This window comes from Orcinus orca, chromosome 2, assembly GCF_937001465.1.
Source record: "Orcinus orca chromosome 2, mOrcOrc1.1, whole genome shotgun sequence".
Lineage (NCBI taxonomy): Eukaryota > Metazoa > Chordata > Mammalia > Artiodactyla > Delphinidae > Orcinus > Orcinus orca.
In genome coordinates, this window is record NC_064560.1 from 134,766,530 (window position 1) to 134,779,608 (window position 13,079).

Sequence of the window (13,079 nt, forward strand, 5' to 3'; positions counted from 1 at the left end):
TTACGCTTGAGTTCCACTACTTAAAGCTCTTCTAGGTTAACTTCCGCCTGCTTCAACTACCCATCTATATAATTTATATTTATTAATCCAACTAATGGGTACTGCCTTTACTAATGGAGAGAATATAACCTGTCCCCAATCTTAGGGACAGCTTGACTATTTCAGGCTTCTTTTTTTGTACATAATTATTCTATCAAATACTGTCTTGAGATAGTATATAATTTGATTTGGTATATCTGAACCTATGTAATTATCACAAGGAATATGCAGTGATATAGAATATCGAGGACACTGGAAAGCTGCAGGCAGGTACATTATTGTTCAGAGATGCCTGAACATTGACTCTTTCTCTGCCCACAGAGGAGGTGTGGCTGTGATGACACTGAGCTTGGTTTAATAATCATCTTTATACACATTTCCTACAAAGTGCATAAATGGTTAATGTAAACTCTTTTATAATAACGATATAAGCCTGATCTTCACATATTTGATGGGAACCACATGTTGTACATACAGTGTCCCCTCTATGCCCCTGTTAGGGACTCTGAGAGATAAGGAGACTATATTAAGAAATGCAGCATCTATTTCTCCCTATGTGGCCACCCTGCTTCCAACAAGTTTCTGTATCCTTGGCTGAATCTCAGTGTGTTGTCTGTGTGTGTCTGTGTGTGTACACTCTTCTAAACCAATCTATAAACGATCTGAAACGCTGCAGATATTTTAAAAGAATTCTACCACACTTGCTTACATTAAGCTTTGGAAAAGGCAAACAGCTAAAGTCAACAACAGTACACAGAGTTAAGTCATTTATAACTTACATAACAGTACAATTTAAGATTGTGCTTTTTTCCCTTCTGATTCATCTATCTATTGCTAGTCACTCTCACTCTTAAAAAAGAAACATCAAACACATACCCATTTTGGGAAGAAGCTCTTTATCAGCTCCCTTGAAAAAGCACAGGTAGATCACTAATCCTCTCTGGACCTATGAGAAACCACAATAAATTCAGATTAGAAAGAAGCTTCTATATACAGAGGTAAATGAATAAAATTTCACAACTTTTATAGATAAAAGGTTAAATGCAAAAGAAGAGGAATAACTTTTGATAATAGATTTAATTTCTTAAATATGTGAGAAAATAAAATCTTTTTCAATATTCAGTCACCTCAGTTATCATTTTTCAAAAATTAAGTTTAAAATACAGCCAAGAGCAGTAAAGACCCCAAGTTATACCTTCAAACATTTACTTTTTTTTTAAAAATTAATTAATTTATTTTTGGCTGCATTGGGTCTTCGTTGCTGCATGTGGGCTTTCTCCAGTTGCAGTGAGTGGGAGCTACTCTTCGTTGCGGTGTGCGGGCTTCTCATTGCGGTGGCTTCTCGTTGTGAAGCACGGGCTCTAGGCGTGTGGGCTGCAGTAGTTGTGGCACGTGGGCTCAACAGTTGTGGCTCGCAGGCTCTAGAGAGCAGGCTCAGTACTTGTGGCACATGGGCTTAGTTGCTCCGTGGCATGTGGGATCTTCCCAGACCGGGGCTCAAACCTGTGTCCCCTGCATTGGCAGGCGGATTCTAAACCACTGCGTCACCAGGGAAGTCCCCAAACATGTACTTGTGATCAAAATCATTAGTACTATGAACTAGCCTCTTCCTAAGTGTGGCTGACAGACTTATAAATATTTAGTTTGCAGGGGCCCATTTATTCAACACCAAATGAATTCACATTATATCAGATATGGCTGATGTATAAACAACACTAACTGATATGTTTTTTGACATCATCATTCTTTGTTCCTCCTAATCCATTTACTTATAGATAATGAAAATAAGGGTCTGATTCTATTTCAATAAACTCCAAGAAACTGCTGTCCAATTATTTTTTGTTATTTTTGTTAATACATTAAATACACAGTGATTAAACCTTGGAAACTGCATTCATATTAAGTTCTACATCAAGAGGTTTTCTGTTATCAGGAATGTAAGCTTATTTATTTTATACAATGACTTGGATAGTTCTTTATTAGCTCTTGTAGGATAGAGACTATACGGAAAAGAGACACTTGACAAATGACTTTGATTTTGCTGCAGAGTGAATCATTAAATTTTTTATTTTGTAGATTAACCTTCTGAGTCCAACAGCTATTACAAAGATTGAGTTAATATCTGAGTGCTTAGAACAGTGCCTGGTTCATAGTAAGAGCAATACAAGTGCGTATTAAGTGACTATGTAAAAAGAAATTTAAGGACTGAAACACAATTTATTTTACATCTTAACTCCCAAAGCACTTACAGACTGTTTTGTACATGATAGGGACTCTGTTGATTGCATTTAAGTTCTACTGTATATTACAGGCTCTATGTGTTATCTAAATACTCTTGTAAATAAACATAAATGCAGCTCTGCACTCACACCTGACTTACCTGGATAAGAAGTAACCTTTTATAAGTGTAATTGTGCTCTTGAACAAACAAGTGCCTCCAGGGCACACCCATAAGTAAGGAGGTGGCAGGTTGAATAATACAGATATCTGCACCACTGTCACAGCTCTCTACACTGGGATTGTTTCAGCACAGGCCAAAATTTCTCAAGCGTACTCATATTTGGACACATGCAATGTCAGAATTAAGTAATTGCAGGAATGAACACCTGTTGGGACTTCTCTGGTGGCCCAGTGGTTAAGACTCCACCCTTCCATTGCAGGGGTTAGATCCCTGGTCAGGGAACTAAGATCCCACATGCAGCATGGCTTGGCCAAAAACAAACAAACAAACAAACAAAAAAACACTAGTTCTTTCCTTCTACTCACCACACTACCTCTTCATTAAGGTATTTTCTTTTAGTTTATTCCAAAAATAGCTCTTAAATTGTGATCTACAAATTCCCCTCCTCAAGTCAGAATCACCTTCCTTGTAGCTTCTTTTGGTATAAACAGAACATTTCAAATATATAGGAAAGTACACATAATTCTCACTGTAGGTTAAAAATGTTCACCTTCCAGGAAGAAAAATATTAGCCTGTGACAGCAAAGGTCTAAATGAATGAAACCAAGAACACGCAAAGCAACCTTCAAATCAAAAAGTAAACTTAAAAACAATTAAAAATGTTTTTTTTAAATTAGAACTTTTAGTAATAGAATAGCTGATGCTTGAGAAAGAGGAAAGAATTTACTCTCTATCTAATTACTCGTCAGCTCTTCATACTAATTTAGCCATGTGTGGGAGTGGAAGAGAAACTTTAAAATAGCTTTTAAAGTTAATAAACACACTGATAGTTTGGAAGGCTGCAATAAACTATCCGTGATTTTGCACAAGGAGATGTGACATGAAGAATATAAAAGGATAAAGAAGCATGGAAGAAATCGAAATGATTAATAGTTTGGGATTTATAGTCCCATGAAGCAAGTATAAAAATAGGCAATTCTTTGGACAGTATGGCAAAAATAATAAAATCTCAAAATAGGGAAGAGAAATTTTTAAGAGACCATAACAAAAGAAATAAGAAATGAATTTTTGAGAAAGAAAAAGGGAGGGCAAAAATATAGGACTGTTTATGCTTATAAATATTTCCAAATTACAAGGGAGTAACAGATAGTGATTTAAGAATAGTCACCCACATATAGTTCATGGGTATTATTTAAAATAATAACTAGGATTGTGTTAAGGAGTGCTAGATTTGGGACGGAATTCAGCAGATGAATGAATGAAATGCTCCTACATTAAAGTTTCTGAGTACCTCCACCAGTTTTATTTATCATTATTACATTTTTTTCCTCATTTCAACTTACTCCAAAAAATAAGTCGGGGGCCTTAAAGAAAATTTTGTTTTTGCATGGAATTTTGCATATGGGCAGGCTCTTTAAAAAGGCAAATATTCAAGCAGAAGGACATCATATTGGTGTAAATGTTTAAAATTCTCTGGAGGAAATGTGTTCGATAACAATGCAACATTATTATAAAAGTAGTCATCTTTGTTCCTGGTGGGAAATAAGTCAAGTTTTTTAAAGTTTCTTGAAAAAAGAACTGCTTCATGGGCAATCTCACGACTGTGCTAACACCTAGCTGCAGTCAACCTAAGAGGGAATTCGACGGGATCCGGAGCACAAGTCAAAACAGATCTTGAACGCTTGCAACAAATCTAACCTAGAAGCTCGAACCAGATCAGGACAACTCACCAGCAGCCCGAGCATCGTGCAGGGCGTGGCAAGGCTTTTTGCTCTTTTGAAGCAAGAGGTCTGAGCTACTAGGTCTAAAGTCCACAGAGCTCAGGTAGGCAAACGGTGAGGGGAAGCTCCCAATTCCCGGGGTGGCAAGCAGGGGACACCCTCTTCCTCTCGGAAAATAAGTCCAAGGGAGAAAGGGCCAGGGCCGGTGGTGCAGGACTGAGGAGAGAGGCGACCACAGGTAGGCACTGAGGGCAGCGTTGGGCGGACCGGCCGGGAGTCCCGCCCCGCCCACAGCACGTGCCACGCGCCACGCGACCGGCTCGGAGGGAGACGCGAGGGCACAAATCGCCTAGACAGTGCGGTGAGAACCGCCCCTGCGCGCCACAGGATAACCGGAGATGCGGAGCCGACGTTACCTCCACCCACTGGGCCGCGGCGTCCCCTTCGGCGGGGCGTACTTGCAGCCGGGCGTGCAGGCACTGCTGCAGGAGGGCCCGGGCCTGAGGTGGCCGGCCACTTTCAGCCATGGCTCAAGCCCGCGCGGATTTCCCCAGGTTCCAGCCACGCGCCGCACAGGCCCGCCCCCGGCGCTCAGGGAGCATTGGACGGGGCGCGACGTAGCGGAGGTACGTGTTGGTCGCCCGTGGCTCCGCCTCCAGAAGGGCGGGGCCTCTGACTGGCTCATCGGTGGCCCGGATGTGCGGTCTTAAAAGACTTGTATGTACTAACCCTTACCCCAACCTACGTGCAATTTGGTAGAAGGCGCACAGTGTATGCTTTTAAGCGAGTGAAAAGACCCAGTGGTTCTCTTCCCAACATACCTTTTTTTTTTTTGCGGTACGCGGACCTCTCACTGTTGTGGCCTCTCCCGTTGCGGAGCACAGTCCCCGGACGCGCAGGCTCCGGACGCGCATGCTCAGCGGCCATGGCTCACGGGCATGTGGGATCTTCCCGGACCGGGGCACGAGCCCGTGTCCCCTGCATCGGCAGGCGGACCCTCAACCACTGCGCCACCAGGGAAGCCCCCAGCATACCTTTTAAAGAGACATTTTTCAGCTCAGAAAGCTTAAGTTTACAGACGTTGAAAAATTTTAAATCTGCTAAGTCCATATTATGCCCATTGTGAAGATAGGTAAATAGAATGAGTCAATTGAATCACAAAACAAGCGGAGGTGGAACTGAAAGCTATAAATCTTTCAAAAAAAATCTCCTTACCCCAAATAATAAAACAACGCTGCCTCCTCTATCAAGAATGCTATAAATCATTCTGTTCTCGCAGTTGTGGAAAGGTGTTGGTAGGCTATGTGAATACATATTTGGAGATCAATCTTTTAGAGAATATCCTTGCTAAAAATATTCTTATCCAAGAAAGTGTTTGATTTTAATAAATTTTTAAGCATGCTACTAATTCAAAAATAAAATGGCATAGTCTGATGCATATAATCATACTGAATTCTGTGGTGTTTCCTGTAAGTACATATTAGAATGTAAATGAAATTAAACAAGGGCTTGATTTTCTTTCCCACATAATGTATTCCTTGAACCTGCATCAGATTAGCATTATTTTTCTATGGGCTTGGAGGGTTTAGATGAAGAATAATAGTGTTACCCTGACTGCATTACCCAGGTCATTGATTTGGGCTCGGTTGGCACAATATGCCTATACATCCTGGTCTCTGTTTCAGAAGATGACATCACTGACAGTGTTGCTATCCATATAAAGTAGTGTAGCTGAAGAAAATAATCTATGTGTAATGAACAGTCCTTTCTACACAGAATTGAAGCTGCCTGTTTGCTGGTTATCTTGCAGGCTGCCTTTCACTTTTTGTAAAAACAAAGCAAAATCTCACATTATCTCTGATTGAGGGATTGCAGGGGTTCCTACATTTGTTGACATTTGTCTGCAGAGCACAGACAAATTGCATTGTCTGCACCTTTATGTCTCTTTTCTCTTTCACTCCCAGACTCAAGTTTTACAGGCTTGAAGGAACTTTGACATAGAGGGCCCTTAGCCTTCACCCAGAATAAGAGAGGACTTCATGTCCATTTGTATATGGGTGTAGGAGATAGGGAACTCTCTTGAAAATAGTCTCTGGTTCCCAGAAATTTTTCCACAGTGAAGGGACGTTAGCAAATTGAGAAATCCTTCCTGTGAGTAGATGGAGTCTGGTTGGTAATGGTTAGCCTCTCAAAAAACACCAATTACTTTAAATCTTCCTGTTAAGTGAGGATCTTATTCTTTCTTTCTACCTGCAGAGGGCAGTAGAGAGTAGGCACTAAAGAGAAAGTATTTACTTTCTGTATTTTATTTATTTTTTTGAACATCTAGTTTCATTCCACAAAGAATTTAAGAAGGTCAGCCATACCTGCAATAAAATAGTGAAATGTGAATAAAAATAAAGCATAAGGAGTAAAGAAAATGGAATTATGTCAGCTGGAATGTGGAAAATTGAAAACAAATAGACAAGACAGTGGTTCTTGACTGGAGTGCTGAGATGGTAACGTAGCAAAGTTTTCACAGATATACAACTTCAATTTTTGTTATAAAACAGTTATGTTCATCACATGTAATGTTGACGTGGAGCATGTTGTACAATTTCCTTCAAGTTAGATGTAAGAAGCAAAGCACAACATTAAGTTGGCTCTAGAGGAAGAAGATTCACTGGAACATAAGAGAGCTTTGCCTTGTGAGTATACAAGAAATCACTGTCTGGGCAAGAATAGTTCTCAAACAGCTACAGTGCTGAAAGGAGACCATGCAGCTAGTGCATTCGTTATGAAAGCATTCTAGGCCCTCTGAGACGGTATAATAATTTAGAGTTATTTTAAGTTGTTTAATTCATTCAAGTTGGCTGCCCAAATTTTAACAGAGAACCACTTCTGAAAGATCCTTTGCAGCTGATAGTAAGCTTCCTGATTGTAAAGAGGAAAAGAAAGAAAAATGAACTGTTTCATAATCTGTTTCATAGACTAAGAAATCTGTTTCTTGGACTAAGCAGAGCTTTACGTAAGATTTAGCTCTAGAATGAACCTCTTGCCCGAGGCTTTACTTGGAGGTATGTTAATCAGTAGATATGCAACAGGAAGAGATAGAGGTTTCATTTCAGGGAAGGCTTGGAAGAAACCTAGCCCCCTACCTCAAAGCTTAGAGAGGTTTTTTTTTTGTTTTTTTTTTCCTCAGTGCCTAGGGAGGTGATCAGTTTCTGAGAAATTAGTTCATACTAACTAAATTGCACATGAATTGGAATAGAACCAGAATACTAATTTATTCATTTGTAGTAAGAAATATTGCTGTGACATGGAGTGGAAATTCTCACATAAGGCATGATCAACACATTTTCCCTTGTGCAAGCAGGGTATACTAAATTATATTCAGAAGTCTCTTTACCAGTTTACTGTGAGAGATAGTCACTCTTCTACCAGGGTATCTGAAACAGGTGTGAAAGACCCAGGTGAATTTGGGCTTCAAGACACATGGCGCACCTGGTGGCCTCTGAGACGGTGGCGGCAGGGCCCGCGGCTCTGGCCTGGGGCGCCCAGGCTGCGAGGGGAGCTGCCGCCGCCTCGGGCCCATGGGGTCCCCTTCCCCCAAGGCCGCTGAGAGGCAGCTGGCCGGGGAGCTCATCCCTCCGTGGGTGAGCGAGCTGTCCCGGGCCGTGTGGACCAATAGCCTGTGCCCGGCGCGTGGCGACGGCAAGATCCTGCCCAACAGCCCGGTGCTCAACACACACCTGGTCAAGAGCCACCACCAGCAGGATGGCATAGAGAATCCAACAATAGGAAGAGATTTGAAAACTGTCCTGAGGTTCTGCTGTTGTCCGATTGAAGGATGCCCGAGAGGCCCTGACAGACCAAGTTCTCAATTTTCTCTCAGAAAACAGCACTTTATGAAAATGCATGCGGAAAAGCAGCACAAACATAGTTAAGTGCAGCAATTCGTATGGCACTGAGTAGGACTTGAAAAGACATCCAGAGGATTGTGGCAATACCTTCCAGTGCACATGTGGCTGTCCCTATGCCAGAAGGACTGCATTTACAGTCCCACATCTACCGAACTGGCCGTGCGATCCCTGCAGAACACAGGGATCCATCTAGTAAGAAAAGGAAAATGGAAAAGTGCCTGTACAACCAGAAGTTGTCCAGTAAGACCAGTGAATCACTGAGCAACAAATCAACCCCAACACCAGATGCTCAAGAGCTAGAAACTTCAGAAATAAAGCTAATGGCTTCTTTTGAAGACTCTTGCAGCTCTAATGCCAGAAAGCAGACTCTTCCAACACGTCCAAGGTATCCTCAGAAGTTGCTTTTACCAAAGCCTGAAGTGCCTGTCTTTGTGCCTACAGCAGACTCCTCAGCCCAGCCTGTAGTGTTGGGTGTCGATCATCAGGGCTCTGTCCCCCCGGTTCTGTGCACTTACTGCCCTTGTCCATAGGAACCCTGATCCTCGGCCTAGATTCAGAGGCTTGCTCTCTCAAGGAGAGCCTCCGTCTTTCAAAAATTGTAAATCCCGTTGCTGTTGAGCCAATTAGCACAGGTGTTCAAGTGAACTTGGGTAAAAGTCCATCTAACTCTTTACAAGAACTAGGGAACACATGTCAAGAAAACAGCATTTCTTCAATCAATGCACCGGCAGACCTGTCTTACACCACACAACACTTTTTACTGTCTGCACAGTGGGCTAGCCCTGATTCCTCTGAATCACCTTGTTCGTAAACTGATTTGACATTTGGTTCTCAAGTTTCCCTTCCCGTTAGTGTTCATACTCAAAATTTTTGCCCAGTTCTAAGGTAATCTCATCTATAGCTGCTCAGACTGATGTATTTATAGATCCCAGTTTCCCGTCAGGTGGGATCTCTTTTGAGAGAAACTCAGACCAGTGGAATGCGAAGTCCAACAGATGATCGAGTACAGATAGACCAAGCTGTAATGTGTGGAGACATTTTTGAGAGTGTTCATTCATCATATGATGTTTCTACAGACAAATTATAAGCAGCAGCTTAGTAGCAGAGACTGTAACTCATGGTTTGTTACCTCAGAACCACCCTAAAACTTTAAATCAAGATATTGAGAAATCTGAACCAATCATGAACTTCATTCAGCACACAGAATAGTACACTTTCTTCACAGAACATGACAGATAATCGGACCTGAACCAGGGATTTATTAAGTGATCTGGAAAACATCTTGTCAAGTAATCTGCCTGGTCAGACACTGGACAATTGTAGTCTTCGTCTGACACAAGTAATGGACCTGACACCCAGCTCCCATCTGGCCCAACCCAGAATCCTGCAGTTGATTTTGATATTGAAGAGTTCTTTTCGGCCTCAAACATCCAGACTCAAACTAAAAAGAGTGAACTTAGCCCCATAACCACTGAGCCAGTCTTGGAATCGCTGGACATAGAGACCCAAACTGACTTCTTACTTGCAGACACCTCTGCCCAGTCCTACAGTCGTAGAGGAAATTCTAACTTCTTAGGCCTTGAAATGTTTGACACTCAGACACAGAGGGACTTGAACTTCTTTTTAGACAGTAGCCCTCATCTGCCTCTGGGAAGTATTCTGAAACACTCCAGCTTTTCCATGAGTATTGATTCATCTGACACAGAGGCCCAAACTGAAAGAATCTCTCCTGCTAAACACCCACCTGCTCTAGAAAGCAAAGTTCGGTTAAGCAGTGCAGAAACACAGACCATGAATTCTGGCTTTGAAACTTTGGGGAGCTTATTCTTCAACAGCAATGAAACTCAGACAGCAATGGATGACTTTCTTCTGGCGGATTTGGCCTGGAACACAATGGAAACTCAATTCAGCTCTGTTGGAACCCAGTTGTGTGCAGAACTACACCCAGTCTCCAACTTCTGAAAGTGGAGTTCACATGGGGGATGGCATTTACGGTTCCCTTCTGGATTTAGAAGATGGAGAATGGGGACAACAGTATTAACTCTATTGAATGCAGTTGATGATACAGTTACTTCGATTCTTTGAGGTTCTTTGCCTTTTGCACTTATAAACATGAAATTTGTGTAAAAATGTATGAGTGTATTATAAAGTGTAAGATGTTGATCTAAAACAGTGATTGTTTTTTGTGTTGCCTACATTTGCCCTTTCAGTGTAGACGTCCCTTCTTTAAAAAAAAAAAATGTATTTCACACCTTTAAAACCCACCTAGCAGGGGACTTCCCTGGTGGTCCAGTGGGTAAGACGCAGTGCTCCCAATGCAGGGGACCTGGGTTCGATCCCTGGTCAGGGAACTAGACCCTGCATGCATGCCACAACTAAAACATCCCACGTGCCACAACAAAGATCCCATGTGCCACAAAGAAAATCCCCAAGTGCAGCAACTAAGACCCAGCACAACGTAAAAAAAAAAAAAAAAACCCATCTAGCCATTTAGCTGAATCAAGCTCACCAGGACTAGTGTACAAACTTTTCAAATTTTTGAAACATTTTAGTTGACATATGACTTACTTAAATTGCACCTAAAATACTTTTGCCAGTGCTTGTTAGAAATTCCTGTTTCCTAATAATGTCTAAAGAAGTCTGATGCTGCACCATCAGATTTAAACACCATCGGCTTCATCTGCTTTGACATCTTACTCTTTCCTTATTTGAAGACACAAAGGAAAACTACAGCTGTCTTTAGCTTTTTTTTTTTTTTTTTTTTTTGCTGTACGCGGGCCTCTCACTGTTGTGGCCTCTCCCGTTGCGGAGCACAGGCTCCGGACGCGCATGCTCAGTGGCCATGGCTCACGGGCCCAGCCGCTCCGTGGCATGTGGGATCCTCCCGGACCGGGGCACGAACCCGTGTCCCCTGCAACGGCAGGCGGACTCTAAACTACTGCGCCACCAGGGAAGCCCCTGTCTTTAGCCTTTGGGACAATTTTCATATAGTCAATGCCATCCCTCCTCTACGTGAACTCTTACTGATAGCAGCGTAAGTGTATAGTACTTTCCTCACAAGACGTGTTGCTGTAAAATTCTTGCTTAAAGAAGTAGCGGCAAGCACTTAGTGTAAATAGCGATCGTTTCAGTCTAGGTGACAGTAAGTCGCCCCAACTATGGAAACGCTGGGCTGTGGAATCATGCCTATTAGCTCATACTGGAGTGTGAGCATGAGCTCACACTCATGAGTCCTATGAGCATCCCCCCTACTCCCTACAAAAGGCCAGTGCGGTGCTCCAGAGCTGCTCCTCAAAGAGCACCCACCAGCTGAGTCCAAGTTTTATCACTCTAATTGTTAAAAAAAATAAAATAAGGAGAAAAGGAAATTCTCCACTAAATTTCAATACTTTGCATAAGCTTGATAGGGCAAGAGTGCAATCAACAACTATTTTAAAGTGAATCTTCTTTTCATCCACCTCTCATGTTTTCCTTGAATGAGGAAACACATTGGTCCAGCAAGGATACTATCTGTGCCTTGAGGATAGCAATTATAGAATAGATCCATCTAAGATATGGTATTCTGCATTTTGTTGCTTTGTTTAGAGAGGATAATACCAGTCTTCAAAGGAAGTAAGGTGATGACTGAGTGCTTCAATATTCAAGAACATCTATGTTTTGAGATGGGTCTGTGGTCAAGTATGCTTTTGAGGTTTTCTGTATTTAGGAGATCCTGAGTTCTTGCTTGCTGGCCAAATTTCAAGCAAGTAAAAATCAGTGCAGTCTGTAAATTTTTCTAAGTTTACCCAAAAAAATACTCTGTTCCTTCTGTGGCACATGCTTATGCTGCTGAAGGCTAAATCCTCAAAATAAAACCTAAGGGGGAGACTAATAATTCATTAAAGTATAATAAATCAGTGGTTTGCTACTAATTGCTATCCCATAGAAGAATTGTTGGTAGTGGATAAATAATATATCCTAGGCAGATGAACTCAACCTAGTAGATAAAAGTTTGCTTTGGTCACAGTTGCCTATGAATATGGTAAAACAAACATAAAGCCTTAACTTAGAATTTCATTATGTTTTAGAGTCATCACTGCCTTAATGTTCAAACATCTATTTAAGTTCTCCTAGTAAGGAGAAATGCATGTTTGATTATGCCTTTTGTAAATATATACACGGTGATCTATGGCTTTAAAAAATTTTTGTGTTTCTGTGACAATGTTAATCCAGCCAATTGAGTTATTTATAGAAAATTGAGGATGCAGTAGTTCTTCATGTACAAGTAAGAACTGTTTTCCCCCAAAAACCTTAGCTACCTGAATTGTTCTAAGGTTATTTGTAAGAGCTGAAACTCAGCGATTGAAGAGAAGTGAGAATTCTAAAAAAAAAAAAAAAAAAAGACACTTGGGCCTTCCCTAGTGGTCCAGTGGTTAAGACTCCACCTTCCACTGCAAGGGGCGTGGGTTCGATCTTTGGTCAGGGAAGTTCCACATGCTGGAAGGCGTGGCCAAAAACAAAAAAAAGACACTTGACACATGCACTAAGACTGTGAGGAAAAAGGAAACATACATATGTAAATAAGAGTCTGAAATTAAAACTCCAAGGGCAAATGCTCCAACCATAATCATATATTTGATATTTTGTCATGGAGCCTCTTCTTACATAGGCAGAAACTGATGCCATGGTGTTTAATCATGGGCTTAATCATGGGCTGTTGAAGCCCCTCCAATACAAAAATATGAGGCCTGGGAAAATGATAGTTCCCACCTAAGAGCTGAGTCCCTTCTTAACACAAATAGTTTGTACAACCAGGTAGGAAATGGAATTGAGTTTGGAACTTGATATTGACTGTTCTTTTGTTCAACTTGCTTTTTAAAATTCTTATTTTATTACTGTACCATTTGCTGGTGTGTTGCCTAGGTAACGTAACATAGCAAGTGCTTTTAACTGTAAGGCAATGATGCATATCTTTGGCAATCTGTAGGGTTTCCCCAGGGCAGGCTGATAAATTATGTTGATGTTTGGGTTATTTTT

General features: G+C 41.5%; 1 protein-coding gene and 1 pseudogene across 4 annotated transcripts in view; one reads left to right on the forward strand and one right to left on the reverse strand.

Moving 5' to 3' along the window:
• Nucleotides 1-4,809, reverse strand: part of DTD2 (D-aminoacyl-tRNA deacylase 2) — a 31,453-nt gene extending 26,644 nt beyond the window's left edge. For 2 of the 4 annotated variants that reach the window (XR_004478254.2, XR_007475941.1), the window contains exons 1-2: nucleotides 4,578-4,809; nucleotides 916-985 (exon numbers count right to left, since the gene is read on the reverse strand). Coding sequence is in view for 2 of the 4 variants with exons in the window: in XM_004282135.3 (XP_004282183.1) it covers nucleotides 916-985; nucleotides 4,578-4,688 (181 nt within the window). In the remaining 2 variants the exon portion in view is untranslated. Of the gene's footprint in view, nucleotides 1-915; nucleotides 986-4,170; nucleotides 4,378-4,577 lie in introns of all 4 variants that reach the window. The other 2 variants (XM_049706803.1, XM_004282135.3) reach the window with 2 other exon arrangements.
• A 2,294-nt stretch (nucleotides 4,810-7,103) lies between these two features.
• LOC101272899 (ATM interactor-like) lies at nucleotides 7,104-10,530 on the forward strand (annotated as a pseudogene).
• The last annotated feature ends 2,549 nt before the right edge of the window (nucleotides 10,531-13,079 follow it).